The sequence below is a fragment of the Hyalella azteca genome, unplaced genomic scaffold (assembly GCF_000764305.2).
Source record: "Hyalella azteca isolate HAZT.00-mixed unplaced genomic scaffold, Hazt_2.0.2 contig11100, whole genome shotgun sequence".
Lineage (NCBI taxonomy): Eukaryota > Metazoa > Arthropoda > Malacostraca > Amphipoda > Hyalellidae > Hyalella > Hyalella azteca.
The window spans coordinates 34,122-56,893 of NW_025941109.1; the positions used below are offsets into that span (position 1 = coordinate 34,122).

General features: G+C 35.5%; 1 protein-coding gene across 1 annotated transcript; it reads right to left on the reverse strand.

The window, feature by feature from the left end:
* Positions 1-263: 263 nt before the first annotated feature.
* On the reverse strand, positions 264-21,746 carry LOC108669735. Its single transcript, XM_047882693.1, has 12 exons — positions 21,562-21,746; positions 12,252-12,301; positions 9,750-9,914; positions 8,636-8,768; positions 7,911-8,038; positions 6,760-6,876; positions 5,896-6,117; positions 5,734-5,795; positions 4,686-4,794; positions 3,889-4,119; positions 2,685-2,890; positions 264-2,211 (listed from the first exon to the last, which is right to left on the reverse strand). Exons 1-12 carry the CDS (start codon positions 21,591-21,593, stop codon positions 2,032-2,034), a joined length of 1,635 nt encoding a protein of 544 aa, XP_047738649.1. The 5' UTR covers positions 21,594-21,746; the 3' UTR covers positions 264-2,031.
* Positions 21,747-22,772: the final 1,026 nt, after the last annotated feature.

A 22,772-nucleotide genomic window follows, 5' to 3' on the forward strand; every position in this document is an offset into this window, starting at 1 on the left:
CGTTGAAAAACTGCTCCTCTTCGGAAACATATGAAGATTAATTAATCAAATAATCTTTCACCTCTAAAGCACAATTTAATATAGGACTTTTTTAATTAATCGCCATTCCTCCTCATAGAATAACTAACGTTGAATATGATTGAATATAATAACGAATAACGTTGAATATGACCCTAACCAAATTCGGGAACCGCGTAGGCATCGGCCGAATAGTCACTACACTAAGGACAAAGTTATTCTGGGTTTGCTCAGCCACCCGATCGAAAACAGTCAGAATCTCCTATCCAACCTTATAGTCGCCTGAGAGTATGACAAGCGTTGGCCGAGCCGAGGCATACCGAGCTAGGAAGCTGCCCAGAGGCTGTCCTTCGAACCCTGAGCCGAAGCGTATATGGAGAAGCTGAAGAACGCTGAATTCAATTATCGCCCAAAATATCTCATGCGCAAAGTGTTACTGTGGTAGAATCTTAATGCAAACAAATCGATCAAATGTATTAGCTATCGGTATTGATTATTATTATTTATCCATCAACAAATACCATTAAAATAACAGTTATAACTACAGCGCCTATAAGAATACACGATCATTTAGATCGATATCATTTGATTTTCAGTCGGGAACTTGATATATTAATTTAAAGAGTCCATACACAATTACACTAATTACATGCTCAAAAAATGACATTTTATTATCGCTCATGGTAATATAATCTTGATGCCCAATATATAAAGAACTTTCTTATCTGACTTATCTACATTATATTGATGCCCAATATTAACGTACCATCTTAGCTGCCATATCTTTATTATCTTGAAGTCCAATAATAACGAACTTCATTATCATCCATATCTATATTATCTTGGTGTCCAATAATAACGAACTTCTTTGTCTTCCATATCCATATTATCTTGATGTCCAATAATAACGAACCATATTGTCTGATAAATCGATATTATCTTGCTCTCCTATAATAACAAACTAAATGAAACCCGCCCTAGTACACCGCAAGTGAAGCGCCACAATAAGCAGGCGCAAGGGTTTGCAACAACTGCCAGTCAGTGCTGCCTGATTTGGGCACTTTACTAGAAATATAAAAGCGAAGAAACTTCCACAAAAATGTCACAAAAACATTTTTTATGAAAACGTTTCCCATAAAGATATCATAATTTTTTTAAAATGTTCTTTGCTTTTAAATTTCTAGTGAATTTTCGATTCCTGCTAACGAGTGACATTAATGCTTGGGCATTTCATTATGATCCGGCACAGACACAGGTCTTTGCAAAACAAAGGGTCAAAAAGAATCAGGCTATGCACATCTGGCAAATATTCAAAGCCCTGGATTTTTGAAAAATGTATAGGTTATACAGTCAGAAGATTGTTATTACAATTATTTGTAAGGACGAGGAGTGAATCGTGGAAACTATGGCTGGGACGCGGCATGTAATCAGCAACAAGCAGGGATAATTAACTATGAATTACGCTTTTGTTGTTCTGACGCAAATAATTTGTGCTTCCTCTTAACATATTAAGAATTCCTGAACAAAATTCTGAAATTCAGATGATACGTCACTCAACGAAAGAAATTTACAATATACATGATTTTCGCTTTAGCTCGACGTTTTGATATTCTAATCTCTTGCGGCAAATCCCAAGCTGTCGTAGTGAAGTTTAAGAAGAAACACTGAGAATAAAAATTCAGTCAATTGATAAAGAAAATTTTCTAATAAACACCGCAATTTAATTCTAATATTATACTTTTAATGTTTCCAAGATGTTGACCTAATACGTGAGTAGCTAACATGCAGATCGCTTATCTTGTTCATACCGGGAAGTTCCAAATGAGCCTTAATTAATGCGATTACAATTTATATCACACTACAATAATTAGACAGTATGATTATCCGTACCCTACTTATATAAATTTTCTCTTGAAATTCAATTAGATATCCCTGATCTAGTACAAAGTATTACCGGTTTAGCAAAAGCTAAAGTACCGGTTTAGTAGAAGCTAAGTACCGGTTTAGTAGAAGCTAGACCGGTATGGCGCTGAGCGACGCCATGTTACTATCAAGCCAGGGGCGGTAGTAGGTGAGTCGCGTGAACACTGCGGGGAGGCCAACGTTCGTACAGAGCGGGAACCCGAAACTCACCACACCCACCTGGGTGCAGGAGTTGAAGTTGCATGCCACTAATGGTCCTCCCGAATCTCCCTGTGTACATAAGTAATTAATTAATTGAATTCCGTCAAACCAGGCATAGGAAGAAATTCGTTTTTTACACTATCGTTCCATAACATCTTCAAAATATACAACTCTACACTTTAGTTATGTGCCGTCACTGATCTCGAATTTTTCTTGTGATTTCTTGCAACTTAAGAATCGAGTGAAGGACTTTAGTCCTGGAACCGCATCGCTTGAAGGGTGCACATCATCTATGAAGAGGTTTACTAAGCAGATAACTAACTTATTTCAAAGTTCTCTATTTACGACTCAGCAAAATTCTAAATCTTCTTTGGTAAACAAAAAACGTCTTGGCAGGAATATTCATATAAGTGCCACACACATTCACGCATTTTTTGCAAGCAATAACTCATCTAATAGCAACCATGTGAATCCAACCATGTGAATCCAAGTAAATTGTTAATCCAAATGATTAACAATTTAAGTTAATAAGGCATACTCACATGGCAGGGTGTGCCCTTATCGATGCCCAAACAAATATGTTTGTCGGTGTAGGCCGTGACTTTCGCATTCTTCCACGCCTTGGCGCACTCCCCGGCATCTTGGATGGGCCCCGTGTACTCCTTCAGGTACGGTGACGTCTTCTTTGTCGTGAGGCTGTAGCGGCCCCAGCCCGTCACCGTGGCATTGACTTCGTGAAACTCGTCCTCTGAGGAAGGCCAGGAGGTTCTGACTAGTCGCTGATTGCGATCAGTTGGCCAACTGACCCAGAATAACTTTGCGCCGAGTGTAGTGACTATTCGGCCGAAGCCCACGTGGTCTCCGAATTTTGTCAGGGATATAAGAGTATTCAGGATTTTCGAGTGCCTCTACATTGCTAAATTTATTATTTATCTCTCATGGGATTCGACGCGTGATAGTGATAACAATAACTTAAATCATCGGAAATTGTATGACTTGAGAAGTTGGAATTAAATAAATCCCGAAAAAATATTTGGTAACATTTTCATAGTGTATTGACGCTACGGGGGGTAATTTGTTTATGTTGAGTTTTCCTTACTTCAAGCGATGACTTCGGTAATTTAAAAGTGTTCATCAAATCAGTTAATATTTCTTGCTCAGACGGATTAAGCAGAAACTTTTATTAATATGAGGAACTTATTTCGCAATTTATAATTGAGTTGCCGGATGGAACTAACTGTATAAACAAATCATTCTTCTGAAAATGTAAAAAGCTTTGAAAATTGTTTCCTTGGCAAAAAAAAAACTGGCACATAAATGAAATTTCCTTTCGATATTACGGCATATTAGGTGCGACAAAAAATGACGTTTCTACTTGAATGCCTTCAAAAATTTATGATTAATAATTGCCATTTTATTACATCCTGAAATGTTTTGTGTTTGTTTCTCTAAAAATGTTCACTAAGCAATCGCTTCGGGAAATTTTTAAATGCTAATTTTGTTAAGTACTTTATCTACATTATTTATATTATTTTAGCCTATTTTATTATAGAATATCATTTGATTTTCTATAATATTGCCGATCTAAAGTCTTACCGAATTGAATTGTCCCGAGTTTAATACGCAAGTAAAACTTAAATTTTTGAAGTTAGAGTTATCCCGAATCTCCAGAATTGTTAAACGAAATAACAAACTTCAAAGTAAATAATTAAAAATTCCCTAAATTACACTAGTGTTAAATAATACCAGTGTCGAGGGGCAGTTTCACGGCACTGATGCTGTAGTTGAAGGTGACGGGTTCGCTGAGTTCGAAGATTGCGATGTCGTTGACGTTGATGTGGGGGGAATAGTGTAGATGCCAGATGACTCTCTTGACGCGCGATACAACGTTGAACGTCTCGTTCTTGGTCTTTAAGTCGTGATCGCCTAAGCTAACCCGGAGTGCATCAATTCCTTTCTTGAATGACCTGCAACTGTCTCTTATACACATCTAGATGTGTATAAGAGACAGNAAATCATTTAAAACAAAAAAGTGTAATAAGGTAAAATTAGGTGTTTTAAATTAAAATCGAAAATACTTTGAAACGATTTCGCTTTGCGACGCATCGTGCTTGTTTCTGCACGGGTCATTGAAAAGAATTCTCTTCACTCTGAAAACTAATTTTCCTCACTTCGTAGGCTGAAAATTCGTTGTGGAACCGAAGAAAGCACGTGAAAACATAAATTGTTCATCAGGTGAATTATACGAGTTTATGTTTTACTATTTTGTAGCAATATGATATTATTAAAAGCAACGTTAGGATTCAAGTACATAGATACCGGGCATAACTACATAGTAGAGTTAATATCCAGTCCAATCATTATAACATGACTTATGGAAAATTAAATCAACGCATACGCACAGAGATAAAAGTCTCAAATTAAAATGAATTGTTGCGGCAATCTGGCTGTCGATTTGTTAATTTAAATTTTAAACCATTCAGTTGGAAAAATTTCAATTTTCAATAGGAAATTCGCGTTTTAATTAAAAAAACTGAACTTGCCTCGTTTGAAGCCAGAAACGGCAGGAGTGACATCCAGGGTGTCGGTGAAAATATTTTCTTCTTCATCTTCGTTTCCTTCAGAACCGTCAGGAAAATGACCGATTATCACCTGGAAATCAAAAGCTATTATTAAATATCAACGGAAATGTAATCACTCCTTGAAATTTATACAAAAGTTTAAGTCGAAAAAATATTTTCATGGACTAATTACAGAACTTAAATTGTCTGTAAAAGTTGGGAATTTTAATATTATTATTTAAAGCCGTGGTATCGACACAGGTTAAGTACGTGAGCTCCATAGTCATGGACTTCCTTCTCTTTAACTTCACTTCTTTTTGTTTGTTTGTTTGTCTGATACAAATCTTATAATCGATATTTAACACACTTCTACCAGTTCAATCGATCTGAAAATTTGCACACTTGCGTAAAATCGGAGACAACGAATGAATCAATTAACAGAATAAACAATTTTGCGAATTTTAAGTTTTTCCTAATATTGAAAAAAGTAAAAATTATTTTAATATTCGAAAATAGAAATAGAAATTCATTGTACATGTGTAACATCGGAGACACTGGATTCTACAATGTTCAAACATCAGGATGTTCGAGTTTGATTTAAAAAAAAATTGGAAAGCAAAGTTTGGAAATCAGTAAATAATTTTTTTTAGGAAAATTGCGTGAATGGATCTCTCTAATTGCGAGATATACACAGCAATGAAAAATATTTGAGCTGAGAAGCATCTAAGTTACAAAAGGAGGTGATCTATTGCGAATTCTAAGTACTCATTGGAAGCATTTATTTTCTGTTCAAATCCAAAATGCAGATGAAAAAATTAAATTTATGAGTACAAATTTATCGGTCTGAGAACATTGTTACACTCATTGCCCCCAGAATTTACTCACAATTCGCAAACTTATTTCAAATCTGTGAAAAAATTTCTCAACCAGCTACATAAAAACAAACAAAAAAGCTATGAACGTCTGTACTAAATTGAATGATATCATTGAAAAAAATGTATCCGTGGTGCAGGAAATCCTTAATACTCACGCCAGGAGCAGGCGTTGTAGTTCCTGAAGGATATTTGCCCCTCAGGAGCGTAGTTTGGACCTCTTGCGAGTCCATATAAACCCAAAAAATTACACTAAAAACACCAAAAAATCTACCCTAAAACTGCAAAACTAAAACCCCCACTCTCATCCCTACACTCACCTCCTTCATCGTCATCTTTCTTTCCCTCGTCTGCCCTCGGAGCGGTAGTAGTGGGGCCACCCTCTCCCTCATCGTCCCTGACGACGGGGTTAAAGGTCGTAGTCTCAGTCTCATTTGTTTTGCTGTCGTTTCTGAGTATGATTGTAGGTTTATCTACTGCAGGTTCAGGAGGAGGGTTGTACAAGACCGCGTCTTCGTTGCGCACGCCCGAGTAGGTGGGCGCTGAAGTACGAAAAAAAATCGTTAGTGGAACGGTTGAAAGTTTCATTATCATTTGATTGTCGGAATCGTGAATTGGTAAAGATTAAAAAATCAAAATGGCATGTTGTGCACTGATCTCTAATTACTTCCGCACTGAATTGAACTCACAAATATTCATCAATAATCTCTTACACAAATAAATAATAACAATGAATAACAACTACATTTATATATCAATGATATCCTCATCACTGAAATATATTACAAATTTTTCATCAAAAAATACGCTTCACCAATGATCTTCGGGATATTGGTACCCGCTCTGAATAACCCCTGATTTACATATATTTTAATGAATATCCTCAGCACTGGAAACAAATTATGCATTCTTAAATAATACACTTAATTTCCCTCACAAATGAACTTAGGTATATTGGCACAGGCCCTGAATAACCCCTGATTTACATATATTTTAATGGACACCCTCTGCAATGAAAACAAATTATATATTCTTTAAAAAATACAATTAATTTCCCTCACAATAAACTTAGGGATATTTGTGCCCGTCCTGAATAGCCACTGTGTTACATATATTTTAATGAATATCCTCAGCACTGGAAGCAAATTATACATTCTTTAAAAAATGCACTTAATTTCGCTCACAAATGAACTTAGGGATGGCGGCGCAGCCGAGCTGCGTGACAGTGATGGAGAACCTGTGCGTACTCTGCGCGACCAGCGAGACCGTCACCTTGCCGAGCTCCTTCACCAGGAACGTCGCTATGGCGCGCATGAAAAATAGGATAACGTAATTAGGGTCCCTGAAAAAAAATTATTTAATTGCGAAGAAAATGTTAAAGTTGGAACGTTGCTGTGAAGCTGGCGCGCATGATTAAAGTTTGAATGTTGCTGTGAAGCAAAAGGGCTAACTTTGGTGCCCCGAGAAAATATTCTTTAATAGAGAAGAAAATGTTTAATTTTGAATGCTGCTGTGAAGCTCGTAAAAGATAATGGAGCAAAGTTAGGTGTCCTTAGAAAAACTTCATCAATGGTTAAGGAAATGTTTTAATTGCATATTTAAGAGTTTCAGAGTTGAATGAAACGCAAGTAATAATAATCTTGATAATAAAAAAAACATAATTATGATAAAAACAACGTAAGTAAAACTATTATTATTAATAATATTTTATTATACGTATCTCTATATACTTGTGATAATTCGAAATTCCGAGACTATGATTAGCTGGCATTTTTAAACCCTATTCAAATTTATAAAAACTTGACCTGGCTGAACCTAACCCTAAAACTAAAATGTTTACTACCCTAACCTAACGAGGTTGGCGTTAAAAAGCATGTCGCATAGTTGCATATATCTTTTCGGTGTGGCACAACTGTATATAAAATAACCACCGAGAATATAGTGCGACGCAATTTTGCCTCACAATTACACCGCGTCGCGGAATTTCATCAAAAACATCGCAATATTTCCTAACTTATGCATATATCTATTAATATATATTATATATAAATCTATATAATATTAATATGATATTATATGTTGTATAAATTATGTAAAAGAAATTATATACATAATATTGGATAAATAATAAATTGTATGTATGAGTCTTTTCGTACTTTCCTCCCTAACGGATTATATGTATATGTTCGGTTCTTATCCTGAATATCCCTGAAACACTTCAATACGAAGCTCGTATATTTTTTAGTAAAAGAGACCTTAGCCGATATTCATTAATTTTCATAATTTCATAATATGTATCTTCATTTAATTATATGTATTTAAAGGTATGACCAACTTGAATATCCCGTCATGTTGCCACACACGGGCGTAGCTATGCCTTCTGTTGAGCCCAGCAGCGTGAGTGTGTCACGAATGCACACACCGTCCTCGTACTGCGCCAGCTCCAGCACATTCAGGTCCACTCTGTTACAAAGAGGCGTTGTAATGAATATGAATAACATTGTAAGAATAACATTGATAATATAATATCATAAGAATCATATTATAACATAACATCATTGGAATAACATTATAACTCAGCATCGTAAGAATAACATTATAACCATAACAATGCAGAAGGCATTCGTTCGATACGGAGAGAGTTTTTAGATTTGTTAATTTAAACAAAAACTTTTTTGCGATCAGATTGAATCTAAAGTAAAAATTGATGATGTAGTAACATTGAGCCAGGAAAAAAGACAGGTAATCTCGTATAGAGTGTAGCTCAACAAACAACAGTTAAATAAAATATATAAGGCAAAATTTTGGGAACTTGGTCTATCCGTATTAGTAGAATATAACGCTAATTAGTGAAAAGTAGGCAGTTTTGGGCGATGTTCATCAATGAAATGGGGGGGTGGCCTCAAATCTGGTGGGTGGCCTCATGAGCATGTCTATGAGCCTAGGAGCATACCGTAGTAAATAGTATTTAAATATATCATATTTTCTTAAATTTCGACATTTGCAAAAATAATCTGAAGAATAAATAAAGTAGATTGTTAAAGTTCTTTCATACGTCACCTGACCGCGCAGACCGCCCGTCCAAGTTCCACAGTGAGGGGACACAAGACGGCCTCTTCGTTGGGCTTCGGAAAAGACGGATTCTGGAACGTGACTGAATGAGCGCTCGTAGTCGCCCAGCACGTTTTGTCCACTGCAAGAACAGCATTTCAGTTTTTAAAGAAGGCTTTATTCGTCGCACGATTTTTCGTACAACGAATCGCATTAGTAAAGATTTTTTAGAGCTTAGAAAACTCGTGACGCGTGTGAGTGTTTCGCTTATCACGATTAACAGAGCGTGACTTGTTTCAAAAATTAACGACAATGGAAATTCAATGTCACGAAAGAGAGCTAAGAAAGTAGGTTGGAGGCTTATAAACTAGAGCTGCTTGAAGCACAATAACACCCGTCTGAATAAGGTGCATTAGATAAAGTGAAGGATTAAACCTTACTAGCTTTGATCGCTGGTGCGAAATCGCAATTTGGTCAATTTTGATGCAAAAACTTTGCAATTACAGAGAAATACGCGAGCAAATAAAAACACGAATATAAAGCGAATTTTTATACCGTGTTCCAACGTTTAATTGGAATGATTTGAAATTATTGGGAAATGAACGAGGCTTCTTTGACATCGGGACAGGTTATTAGTGGACCGAAGGTGTTTCCAATTATGTGGTCAATCTATTTGCTGGAAATTTAACCTAAATTTTTCTTATAATTGAATAAAAGTATGTTGAGGAGTCGAAAATAAAATTAATGGGATCTCATTGCCAAACAATTTTATGTAAAGCATTGGATTTAATCTTGAGCTTAGTTGTTCTTCATAAGTTGAGAGACTTATGTGTTACAAACGGCTTGTTACACATAATTAATGAATGGCATGCGGGTATAATATACGCATGAAATATTGTCTCTATAATCATATCTCTGCAAAGCCTCGACTACGATAATATTCTGAGAATTGAATGCTATAATCAGAGACACCGAATGAGTATAATAAGCAAAACGCTAGAATCGTGCACTCATTTCTCCCGTATTTGTCATCGCGCGACTCATCGGAAATGTTTTTTTATCTCACTCATACACTAATCTATCCCTTATTTGTTACCAGTAATTGCGAGTATCTTCATCTCACCCATGCAGCAGACTCGGTCGGAGCCACCGCAGTACCCAGCGAAGCGGCCGCCTTGAAGCTGACACTCGACGCCGAACAGACAAGCGCCCTGCGACCCGCCGGCGCTGCACAGCGGGTAAGACACAGCGTCCAGGCGGTTCTCCGTCAGCGGCCGGTCCATCATGTCTGACCGGGACAAAAATATTCCAGAGATATAATTTCGAAAAAAAAACGACTTTTAGCGAATTTTATTTCCGTGAGCCAAAATATTTTATTAAGACAACTTCTGCGAGTCAATTGAAGTGAAATTATTTCGGCGATTTCAAATTTTTCCGTGAGTCACGCGGTATTCCAACGGGAATATTCTCTTGAGTCCTAGTTTTTCAATGAAATTGTTTACGTGAGCAAGTTTTTGGTACTATTCAACTCATGTTCTTTATTATATCTGCAATATATATATGAGGGTATAAAATTGGTATTGGTAATACAAATGAATGAAAAACTTATTGGTGCTATATAGTGTTAAACATCTAAATTTATGTTCAAAACTGGAAACTTTGTTTCATGGAGGACAATAAATGCCTGCGGTGCTGTTCTTAATAACAACGATGCTGTTTAATAAGAATCTTATAAATCATATATTCCCAAGATCAGCTAAGCTTAATTTCAATATACAAGTTGAACGAGTTCAAGTAGGAACTATATATCGTGAAAAGTTAATTAATAATATATTCTAATGCCAAATGGAAATTTTCAAAGAATTAATTTTGTTCACTAGAGATGTTGACATATATTTCAATTCATGCATAATAAAAAATTAAAGCGCGCATGTTTTGGTGTGATTCCGATCGTATGCTCATTACTGAAGCTTTAATTTCACAGGTAACGAACATGAATTAGAAGACTGAAGCTCTAAGTATGCATGCAGTTAACGGTCATTAAGTTAAGGACTAAAGCACTAATTTAACAAGTAACGAACATGACTTATAGAGTTGGAGCACTAATTGTAATTAAGGAGCATAAACTTGAGGAATAAATTCTTCAGTGAAACCTTTTGCGTAAAACTAGCTATTACTGGTCACCGAGGTTCAACTAAACGAAGATTGCGCATGTCGGCACCTTTGTTCATTGCAAAAATAACTTTAAAAAAGGCACACTGTCATTAATGGAATATAGAACGATAATGGGCAGGATAAAATATGTAAAATAACGCTCATAGGTATAGATTTTTCGCGTTGGCATCTTCAGGAAGTAGTGATCCTTTTCCCATAAAGAAAGAAATGTAGAAAAATGTTTAATCAACGTAAATTTAAAGTTTAAACATTGATTCAATGTCAAATGTCTGGTGGGTTACATCTTCCAGCAAGTCAGTCACTGTGAAGGAATGAATACCACTTGTTTGAGGCGGGTTGGTTTTTTTATTTGGCCACTCGTGCAGTGGTGGAACGGTACTCGATCACGCCGTACAGTCGTGAACGTTGCACTCACGCTCACGCCAGTTGTTTATTTTTTCACTCTTACTCTGTGTATTCACTATGCGTTAACTGAATTATATAGATTAAGCGCCTGAAAATATTTTGAAAGAATATTATATGTAATTCTTATTCGATCGAAAATATTCAATGATCTTACTTCCCAAGTGAGTAAGTGAGATCATTAATTCTAAGCTGGAGTTAAGGATTCGGTAAAACAAAACGAAGATCCAATTCTGAAACATTACATTCTGCTTACATTTTTCACCATTTATGCAGGTTTGATTGAAGACCAGAGCATGCTTTTTATTAACAATCTTCTTATTGTTTTATTAATACGCAAAAAAATACTTCTCGCTGGTGTTAGGAGATCGAAAAGAAGGTTTCCAAAAGGCATCTTACTGGAATACGACGTTTCGAATATACATTATTCATTCTCATTTTCTTCGTCTATAGAACAGGAAATTCCAACGCTTCATTTTATATCGTGGAAGCATCCTCACCATTGGGCAAAAAATTTGTTCTGATTAAATCGGAAAAGATCGGCTCCGATTTGACGATCGGCCGTGCGTTATAACGATGTTTTCTTCCTAGAAGAACAACACGTAAATTCTGAGATTCCTCTGATAGAATTTCTTGGAATTCTATTAATTGAACGAAGCCTGAGAGGGTGACGAAATGATCATATTTTCCAGTCTGAATTCAAGTTTTATATAATAATGTCACCTATGGATACGATTTCATTCGATTAGGTTAATTTTTACGTTACTTTGCCAAACAATATAAGAGTTACAAAAATTTCAACATTTACTGATCATAACGTAATTTAAAAGCCATCAATCAATGGGACTTCAATATATCCAATGCAGAAAGTCTAGAAAGGCTGACTCAACGGTAATTTTACTCTACATTCAATTAACACGCTTGCGCTTTCATTTGACACGTTTAAACTTTTCACCACACGTTTTTTTAATGAAGCAACGACATCTTTTTCGTTGCATTTAACTATCCACGGAGTGTAAAATTAGCTCAGTTATTGATGCTGACTTACGTCTGGCCTTTCTCTCCCCTTTGCAGAGAACCTCGTTCGCCATCACAGCCCTGCAGAAATAAGAAAGTTAATGTCGTATATAAGCTTTATGACCTGCCGGTTTTTCTATGAGACGTTTCACATAATTTGTTTTGCATTTTTATTTTTGAGAAAAAGCATCAAGGAATAATTGATAATAAAAATATTAAAAAGAGACATGGAGCCGTTGAAGGTAATTAGGTTAAAGGTAATTGGCAGAAATAAGAAAGCTAATGTCGTATATAAGCTTTAAGACCTGCTGGTTTTTCCACATATAAAAATAAAAAATTTTCATCAATAACTTGACTCTACAGGGTGTCTCAAAAAATGTATTGTACCTTGCCATTAAATATGCGTAAAAATCTGAATTAGTTCATTCATACGTAAATCGCACGGCGAAATACTTCATTTCAAATAATGTATTAATTGACAAATGATTTTTTTTGCAGGGTGTCAATGAAATATGTATAAAATGGAATGAAACTCAAATACTTCAAGAAAAATCAAAACTAATTTTAAGAGATCTCATAACATGTTTGATAGAATTTACTTGACTTCTATGGTATTAGAAGTCAAGGTAATATGGTATTTACTTCTATGATAGAATTTACTTGACTTCTATGGTATTAGAAGTCAAGGTATTATGGTATTTACTTCTATGATAGAATTTACTTGACTTCTATGGTATTAGAAGTCAAGGTATTATGGTATTTACTTCTATGATAGAATTTACTTGACTTCTATGGTATTAGAAGTCAAGGTATTATGGTATTTACTTCTATGATAGAATTTACTTGACTTCTATGGTATTAGAAGTCAAGGTATTATGGTATTTACTTCTATGATAGAATTTACTTGACTTCTATGGTATTAGAAGTCAAGGTATTATGGTATTTACTTCTATGATAGAATTTACTTGACTTCTATGGTATTAGAAGTCAAGGTATTATGGTATTTACTTCTATGATAGAATTTACTTGACTTCTATGGTATTAGAAGTCAAGGTATTATGGTATTTACTTCTATGATAGAATTTACTTGACTTCTATGGTATTAGAAGTCAAGGTATTATGGTATTTACTTCTATGATAGAATTTACTTGACTTCTATGGTATTAGAAGTCAAGGTATTATGGTATTTACTTCTATGATAGAATTTACTTGACTTCTATGGTATTAGAAGTCAAGGTATTATGGTATTTACTTCTATGATAGAATTTACTTGACTTCTATGGTATTAGAAGTCAAGGTATTATGGTATTTACTTCTATGATAGAATTTACTTGACTTCTATGGTATTAGAAGTCAAGGTATTATGGTATTTACTTCTATGATAGAATTTACTTGACTTCTATGGTATTAGAAGTCAAGGTATTATGGTATTTACTTCTATGATAGAATTTACTTGACTTCTATGGTATTAGAAGTCAAGGTATTATGGTATTTACTTCTATGATAGAATTTACTTGACTTCTATGGTATTAGAAGTCAAGGTATTATGGTATTTACTTCTATGATAGAATTTACTTGACTTCTATGGTATTAGAAGTCAAGGTATTATGGTATTTACTTCTATGATAGAATTTNATATCAGTTTATCTTAGCCAGTACGTCGAGATCTGCGAGTGGCGGTGCAAGACTGAACTTTGAGCAGCAGTGCGACGCACTCGAGGAGCCCCCAAGTACGACAAATCTTGCCTTCTTCAAAGAGTCCCTCGCTCAGGAATCTCTGCTGAGAGTCCTGAAGGATCAAATATCCGCTAAACCGGTCCAGCAAGATGGCCTATAGGGCTCGTAAGGAGCATTGACATCACCGCGGTGCTTGTGCACGATGGCCAAGCCTCCGCATCTCTTGAGGTGACCGGCAGCCAAGCATGTGGCTTTTGTCGATAACCCCATATCGGAGACAACCAACCAGATTCGAATAACATTTACAGCAGCGACAAAGAGTTCATCTATTTTTTAAGTCACAATAATTCTAATTAGTAATCATTTGGGTATGCATTGCATTAACTACGGTCAAATTTTCCGTAAAAAAGGGTTAAAATATTATCACTAGTTTCCTTCAAATTGTTATGACTCAAGTGATTTTATTTATTTTCAGTTACGTTGAAAAAGTTATTAATGTTCTGCTGCGATTCAAGGTTCTAGGGCATGAATTTTCGCGGTTTGGTTTCAAGGGGAGCGTCTAGGGTAAAATTTATCTCGGCTATTTACAAACGGATCACTCTGAAACTTGGTACACATATGTAAAATAAAATTCTAAGACATTTTTGTTCGTGTAAATTTTTCGAAAAAAATGAAAGAAAACGTGAAATTCTTAGAAAACGTCCAAAAAAGGGGTACCGTAGAAATCTATCTCCTCCTAGGATTTTTAAGCTACAACATTGAGACACATATCATTCGATGCGTAAAGACCATATCTAAAACGCAAAGGTGGGAGCGACTGCATGCACACCTCCTCATACGACGCCAGGCGGGTAACTAAGGTGCACTTCAAGCAGACACTCTATTTAAAGTGCTCGCAGCGAATTTCCTCCCATTCTATTTGTTAAAGAACTACCCCACCCACCTCCCTTTCATGATCTGTCGTGAACGCATAAATCAACGTACAGAGATGGTTTTGGTGCCGTTGGATAGATCAGAATGTCAGCTTTAAGATGAGACTAAAAACCGGAAAAGCCGAAATCCAAAATTTTACCCTAGACGCTCCCCTTTTAAAGAAGTGAAGAAATTTATGAAAGCCTTCACGAACTTAATTTCAAAAAGTATGAAAATACATGAACAAATACTTTATTGTCAAAAATATTGTATTACAATATTTTTGTAAATATTATCATGATGCCCAATATAAAAGAACTTTCTTATCTGACTTATCTACATTATATTGATGCCCAATATTAACGTACCATCTTAGCTGCCCTATTTTTATTATCTTGATGCCAATATTAACGTCCCATCTTAGCTGACATATCTATATTATCTTGATGTCCAGTGTTAACGTACCATTTTATCTGTCATATCTATACGATCATGATGCTCAATAATAATGAACTATCATATTTCAATAATCTATATTATCTCGATGCCCAATTTAGTAACGTACAATCATATCTGATTAATCAATTTAACTTACTCTCCCATAATAACAAACTAGATGAAACCCTCCCTAGTACCCAGCAAGTGCATAAAGAGCCGTAATAAGCAGGCGCAAGGGTGTGCAATTCAACTCATCCGCGTCCAGTCAATGCTGCCAGATTTGGGCACTTTACTAGAAATTTAAAAGCGAAGAAACCTCCACAAAAATTTCACGAAAACATTTTTTCTGCAAACGTTTTCTGTAAATATATCATAAATTTTCTTTTAATGCTCTTTGCTTTTAAATTTCTATTGAATTTTTGATTCTTGCAAACGAGTGACATTAATGCTTGGGCACTTAGAATGATCCGTCACAGACACAGGTCCTTGCAAAACAAAGGGTCAGCAAGAATCAGGCTAGGCACATATGACAAATATTCAAAGCCCTAATTTTTTTTTGAAAATTGTACTGGTTATACAGTCGGAAGATAGTTAATACAATTATTTGTAAGGCCGAGGAGTGAATCGCGGAAACTATGGCTGGGACGCGGCATGGAATCAGCACCAAGCAGGGATAATTGAGTATGAATTGCGCTTTTGTAGTTCTGACGCAAATAATTTGTGCTTGCCTTCCTCTTAACATATTAAGAATTCCTGTACAAAATTCTGAAATTCAGATGATACGTCACTCAACGAAAGAAATTTACAATATACATGATTTTCGCTTTAGTTCGACGTGTTCGTACCGGGAAGTTCCAAATGAGCCTTAATTAATGCGATTACAATTTATATCACACTACATTAGTTAGACAACATGATTATCCGTACCCTTACTTATTTAAATTTTTGAAATTCAATTAGATATCCCTGATCTAGTACAAAGTATTTCGTTAACAGAAGCTAGACCGGTATGGCGCTGAGCGACGCCATGTTACTATCAAGCCAGGGGCGGTAGTAGGTGAGTCGCGTGAACACCGCGGGGAGGCCGACGTTCGTGCAGAGCGGGAACCCGAAACTCACCACACCCACCTGAGTGCAGGAGTTGAAGTTGCATGCCACTAAAGGTCCTCCCGAATCTCCCTGTGGAAGTAAGTAATTAATTAATTGAATTCCGTCAAACCAGGCATAGGAAGAAATTCGTTTTTTACACTACCGTTCCAGAACTTCTCCAAAACATACAACTCTACACTTTAGTTATGTGCCGTCACTGGTCTCGAAATTTTCTTGTGATTTCTTGCAACTTAGGAAACGAGTGAAGGCTTTAATCCTGGGACCGCATCGCTTGAAGGGTGCACATCATCTATGAAGAGGTTTACTAAGCAGATAACTAACTTATTTCAAAGTTCTCTATTTACGACTCAGCAAAATTCTAAATCTNGATATTACGGCATATTAGGTGCGACAAAAAATGACGTTTCTGCTTGAATGTCTTCAAAAATTTACGATTAACTGGCATATTATTAAATTCGGAAATTGTAATAACTTGATCGGGTTCCTCACTAAGTCAGTTTAACAAGAGTTTTCGTCGGAGTATTAATGAAGACTTGTTCCCACAAGCATTTATTCAAATACACAGTTTATTTAAAGCAGTGATGAATAATAGGTTGAAATTAACATATGGCACACATCTGAATAGGCAGGAGGCTAACTAACCCGTAGCACACACTACCACCTTCGAGGTAACCTTCGGTCTTGACACTACATTTTGGAAAACCCGCTATTTTGTTAGTAATAGTCCTTACAGAAATGTTTTGTTTTTGTTTCTCTAAAAATGTTCACTAAACCATCGCTTTGGGGAATTTTTAAGTGTTAATTTTGTTAAGTACATTATCAACATTATTCATATTAATTTTGTTGATCTAAAGTCTTACCGAATTGAATTGTCCCGCGTTTGATAAGTCAAACTTCAATTTTTGAAGTTTGAGTTAGCCAGAATCTTCAAAATTGGTAAACGATGGATGCTATAACAGACTTCAACATGTTAATGTTAATGTCAATGTTAATGTTAACATATTAATGTCAAGTCAATGTTAATGTTAATGTTAATGTTAATTTTAATGTTAATGTTAATATTAGCATGTTAAAGTAAAATAATGAAAAGTTCCCTAAATTACACTAGTGTTAAATATTACCAGTGTCGAGGGGCAGTTTCACGGCACTGATGCTGTAGTTGAAGGTGACAGGCTCGCTGAGTTCGAAGATTGCGATGTCGTTGACGTTGATGTGTGGGGAATAGTGTAGATGCCAGATGACTCTCTTGACGCGCGATACAACGTTGAACGTCTCGTTCTTGGTCTTTAAGTCGTGATCGCCTAAGCTAACACATGCATAATAAAAAATTAAAGCGCGCATGTTTTGGTGTGATTCCGATCGTATGCTCATTACTGAAGCTTTAATTTCACAGGTAACGAACATGAATTAGAAGACTGAAGCTCTAAGTATGCATGCAGTTAACGGTCATTAAGTTAAGGACTAAAGCACTAATTTAACAAGTAACGAACATGACTTATAGAGTTGGAGCACTAATTGTAATTAAGGAGCATAAACTTGAGGAATAAATTCTTCAGTGAAACCTTTTGCGTAAAACTAGCTATTACTGGTCACCGAGGTTCAACTAAACGAAGATTGCGCATGTCGGCACCTTTGTTCATTGCAAAAATAACTTTAAAAAAGGCACACTGTCATTAATGGAATATAGAACGATAATGGGCAGGATAAAATATGTAAAATAACGCTCATAGGTATAGATTTTTCGCGTTGGCATCTTCAGGAAGTAGTGATCCTTTTCCCATAAAGAAAGAAATGTAGAAAAATGTTTAATCAACGTAAATTTAAAGTTTAAACATTGATTCAATGTCAAATGTCTGGTGGGTTACATCTTCCAGCAAGTCAGTCACTGTGAAGGAATGAATACCACTTGTTTGAGGCGGGTTGGTTTTTTTATTTGGCCACTCGTGCAGTGGTGGAACGGTACTCGATCACGCCGTACAGTCGTGAACGTTGCACTCACGCTCACGCCAGTTGTTTATTTTTTCACTCTTACTCTGTGTATTCACTATGCGTTAACTGAATTATATAGATTAAGCGCCTGAAAATATTTTGAAAGAATATTATATGTAATTCTTATTCGATCGAAAATATTCAATGATCTTACTTCCCAAGTGAGTAAGTGAGATCATTAATTCTAAGCTGGAGTTAAGGATTCGGTAAAACAAAACGAAGATCCAATTCTGAAACATTACATTCTGCTTACATTTTTCACCATTTATGCAGGTTTGATTGAAGACCAGAGCATGCTTTTTCTCAACAATTTTCCTATCTTTTTTTCAATAAGCCAAAAAAACTTCTCGCTAGTGTTAGGAGATCGGACAGCAGGTTTCCAAAAGAATCCACCCAAAAGAATCGGTTGTAATCCATCTTACTGGATTACAACGTTTCGAATATTCAATATTCATTCTCATTTTCTTCGTCTATAGAACAGGAAATTCCAACGCTTCATTTTATATCCTGGAAGCATCCTTACCATTGGGCAACAAATTTGTTCTGATAAAATCTGAAAAGATCGGCACCGATTTGACGATCGGTCGTGCGGTTATAACGATGTTTTCTTCCTAGAAGAACAACACGTAAATTGTGAGATTTCTCAGATACAATTTCTTGGAATTCTATTAATTGAACGACGCCTAAGAAGGTGACGAAATGATCATATTTTTCAGTCTGAATTCGAGTTTTATTAAATAATAATGTCACCAATGGATACGATTTCATTCGATAAGGTTAATTTTTACGTTACTTTGCCAAAAAATGTAGGAGTTACAAAAATTTCAACATTTACTGGTCATAACGTTAGTAAAAAGCCATCAATCAATAGGACTTCAATATATTCAATGCAGAAAGTCTAGAACGGCGGAATCAACCGCCATTTTACTCTACATTTAATTGACACCCATCGTTTTACCGATTCACCACATGCTTTTTAATGAAGCAGCAATTTCTTTTTCGTTGCATTTAACTAACCACGGGGTGCAAAATTAGCTCAGTTATTGATGCTGACTTACGTCTGGCCTTTCTCTCTCCTTTGCAGAGACCCTCTTTCGCCATCACAGCCCTGCACAAATAAGAAAGTTAATGTCGTTTATAAGCTTTAATACCTGCCGGTTATTTTATGAGAAGTTTCATATAATTTGTTTCGTATTTTTATTTTTGAGAAAAAGCATCACGGAATAATTGATAATAAAAATATAAAAAAGAGACATGAAGCCGTTAGAGGTAATTATGTTAAAGGTAATTGGCAGAAATAAAAAAGTTAATGTCGTTTATAAGCTTTAATACCTGCCGGTTATTCTGTCAGGCCTTCTAATTGTGTTTTGCATTTTATTTTTGAGAATAAGCATCACGGAATAATTGATAATAAAAAGATAAAAATGATACATGAAGCCGTTAAAGGTAATTAAGGTCATTGAAAAGAACTTATTCTACATCATTAACAAATTATAAATGAAATATTAACTTAAAACTAGGATTTTATTATGAGAGGCAGTTTGAAGTTAATCGGTGAAAGTCTTAGCATTATATTGCTTAGCAGCGATCTCCTCCAGCAGACCAAATGAGCTCTTTGAGGTCATCTTGAAAAATTAAACATTGTAGGAATGCTAGATTATTTAAAAAATTATTATTAATAACATGACTCTATTGTACCTTTTAGCTAGCGAACCATTAATATGCGTAAATCCTACCGCTTAATACTTACATTTTCGATAATGTATCAAATAACAAAATCATATTTTTTAACAGACTGTCTTTGAAATATGCATAAAATGGAATGGAACTCAAATACTTCATGAAAAATCAAACTAATTTTAAAAGATCTCATAACATGTTTGATAGAATTTACTTGACTTCTATGGTATTAGAAGTCAAGGTATTATATGAAATTCACTTCTATGATAGAATTTACTTGACTTCTACGGTATTTCTACTCTCCCCATACTTCGTAACAGAACTGCATTGACAAAAGGTTCACCGACTGTTAACCTGGCCGGGGTAGCGACGAGGCCGAAGCTCAAAACTGGTTTTCAGAAATATAATTGATGCGTTCGAACAACTAATAACACATATTAAGAACGGCGCGCTACCTGAACCATTCCTTCGTAGAATTAGATATGGAACTCTTCATAAAATGTCTTGAAATCACTTTTTAGTGTTTGATTCAAAGTAAAAAAGATAAAGTAGTGCCAATGCACCGCATGCAAATGATGATAACCCTGATGATGATCGTTCAGATTTGTTTGAAACAATTTAGCGCGAGTGAATGATGTCTAGGAATTTTTTATCTACATCTTAACTTGCAGAAATTAATACAGAGTATTATGTGGATTCTAATAGTTTGCCTGAAACGCATTTATTCTCTCGTGAAAATGAAAATTATTAACGTATATCACGTACCTTGCGAGAGAAAACCATAAATTGATTTATGCGGTGTATGTAGCTGATCAAATATGTAGCTGAAACTGGGACACATAATTACCGCTAAAAAAATTGTATAAAATGTTTAGTTATTTAAGTCCACAAATTATTTATATTGTGCTCTTTACTAAAAAAATATGTGATCATGAGCACATATGTAAGACAAATCCCAGATCCATGATTAATTCTACTGCACCACCCGAGTAACTACTACATTATGCGTGTAACTCTTGTCACAGGGAAAATCTGCGGAGCAAAGATTACATAAAAAAAGCCGGAAGAGGATCAAATTGCGTAATATTTGACGCATTTGAAGCGAAGATTCTAAGCGTGGCTATTAATTTTTATGTAGATAAGAAATTCCCAAGCAGTTTGCTGTTATAAATAAAGCAATGCATGCAAATAAAAATTTCTGTTCAGTGTCCGTTTCCACTGCTAATCAAAACGGATGGATTTAGTATTCAAAATATAAATTTTGTTTAAAAGAGGTTTTCGGTGTTAATGATCAGATATTATTTTAATGAATTAATTATTCAAAGTTAATTAATTACTTGCTTTAATTGATAAAAATTAATTAAATTAGTCAATTTTAAATTGGTTATAAAGGCATATTCATTTTATTATTGAAGCGTTATATTATGATATCTAGATCACATGAATCACTTTTCATTTTAATAATTTCATTACATTTCATTTTAATATTTCAATTCTAGTGTAAAGAGAAAGTAGTTAAAAAATCTTTAACTCACATGATGGCGACGATGAACAATCTTGGCTGCATGATGATGCTTTTGAAGATCCACTTCCTCTATTTGTCAGATAATTTTAAACTTTTGACTACAGCACAGAGGTTAAAGTAAAAATCGTTTACCAGAAAATGCACATATTCAAATCAATTATTCGCCATACGCACAGTGTTCTGTAAAAAATAGAATGCTGTCCGACAGAGCAACGAATTTAGTTGGTTTGAGGCCTTTTTATTTATAATAGACACATTAAAAGGCACTGCGTGTACGCAGTTCATCCTTCAATCAGTAAAACTGATAATGCAGAACTGCTAATCATCAACTTCCAGCAATTTTCCGATAGTAGTAGTCTTTTTATCAAGAGAACATTTTTTGAGCTTTTTTTAAGTCAGCTACTATACCCTAAAATTTTTCCACTATTGAAAGACGTACACGTAATGCAGTGAAGAGCAGTTCCCAAACTGGATTTGATTTATCCCTATGGGATAATGCATTGATTTTAGGCAGCTAATTGTATGAACAAAATATATTTAGGATTTAATTTAACCAATTTCATCAATTACGCAGCCATTTTCGGCTAGATAGCGTGCGCGTTGCGGCTGTTAAATTTTGAAACGCTGAATATTGAATATATTGAATTCGTCACCCGAGCAGTGCAGAGGCGACATCCGAAGCGATATTAAATCCGTAGAACATGGTGGGGTTCATCCGTCCTTGGCCCTGACTGCAACCAGCGTAAGTCTCATCGGCCCGTTGGCCGTGAGTTCCGTAAGACATGGTGGAGCTCGGCCGTCCTTGGCCCTGACTGCAACCAGCGTAAGTCTCATCGGCCCGTTGGCCGTGAGTTCCGTAAGACATGGNTACTCCTTCAGGTACGGTGACGTCTTCTTTGTCGTGAGGCTGTAGCGGCCCCAGCCCGTCACCGTGGCATTGACTTCGTGAAACTCGTCCTCTGAGGAAGCATGTGTACAATAAAACATACAATACACGTTATGCGTTAAAATTTTATAAAAATATAAACTAATTATGGAAATTAATCATTTTACGTTATTATGTGATACACTAACAATATTTAAAGGCGTGCGCGACCCTGCATTATAAGGGCCGCCTAGGACTCGGGGAGCACGTAAATCAGCTTCTCTATGTCCGTTTCGGCTCAGGGTTCTAAGGGCAGTCTCTGGGTAGCTGCATGGTTATCTCGGTATGACTTGGCT

What these genes read in the sequence shown, in the direction of transcription:
- LOC108669735 (XM_047882693.1), bottom strand. Translation starts at nt 21,593, where the DNA reads ATGCAGCCAAGATTGTTCATCGTCGCCATCAT. An exon ending in AGGGGAGAGAAAGGCCAGAC is followed by an intron (nt 9,915 to 12,251) that starts GTAAGTCAGCAT and finishes TGTCCCGGTCAG; the next exon opens with ACATGATGGACCGGCCGCTG. An exon ending in GAAAGATGACGATGAAGGAG is followed by an intron (nt 5,796 to 5,895) that starts GTGAGTGTAGGG and finishes TGGACTCGCAAG; the next exon opens with AGGTCCAAACTACGCTCCTG.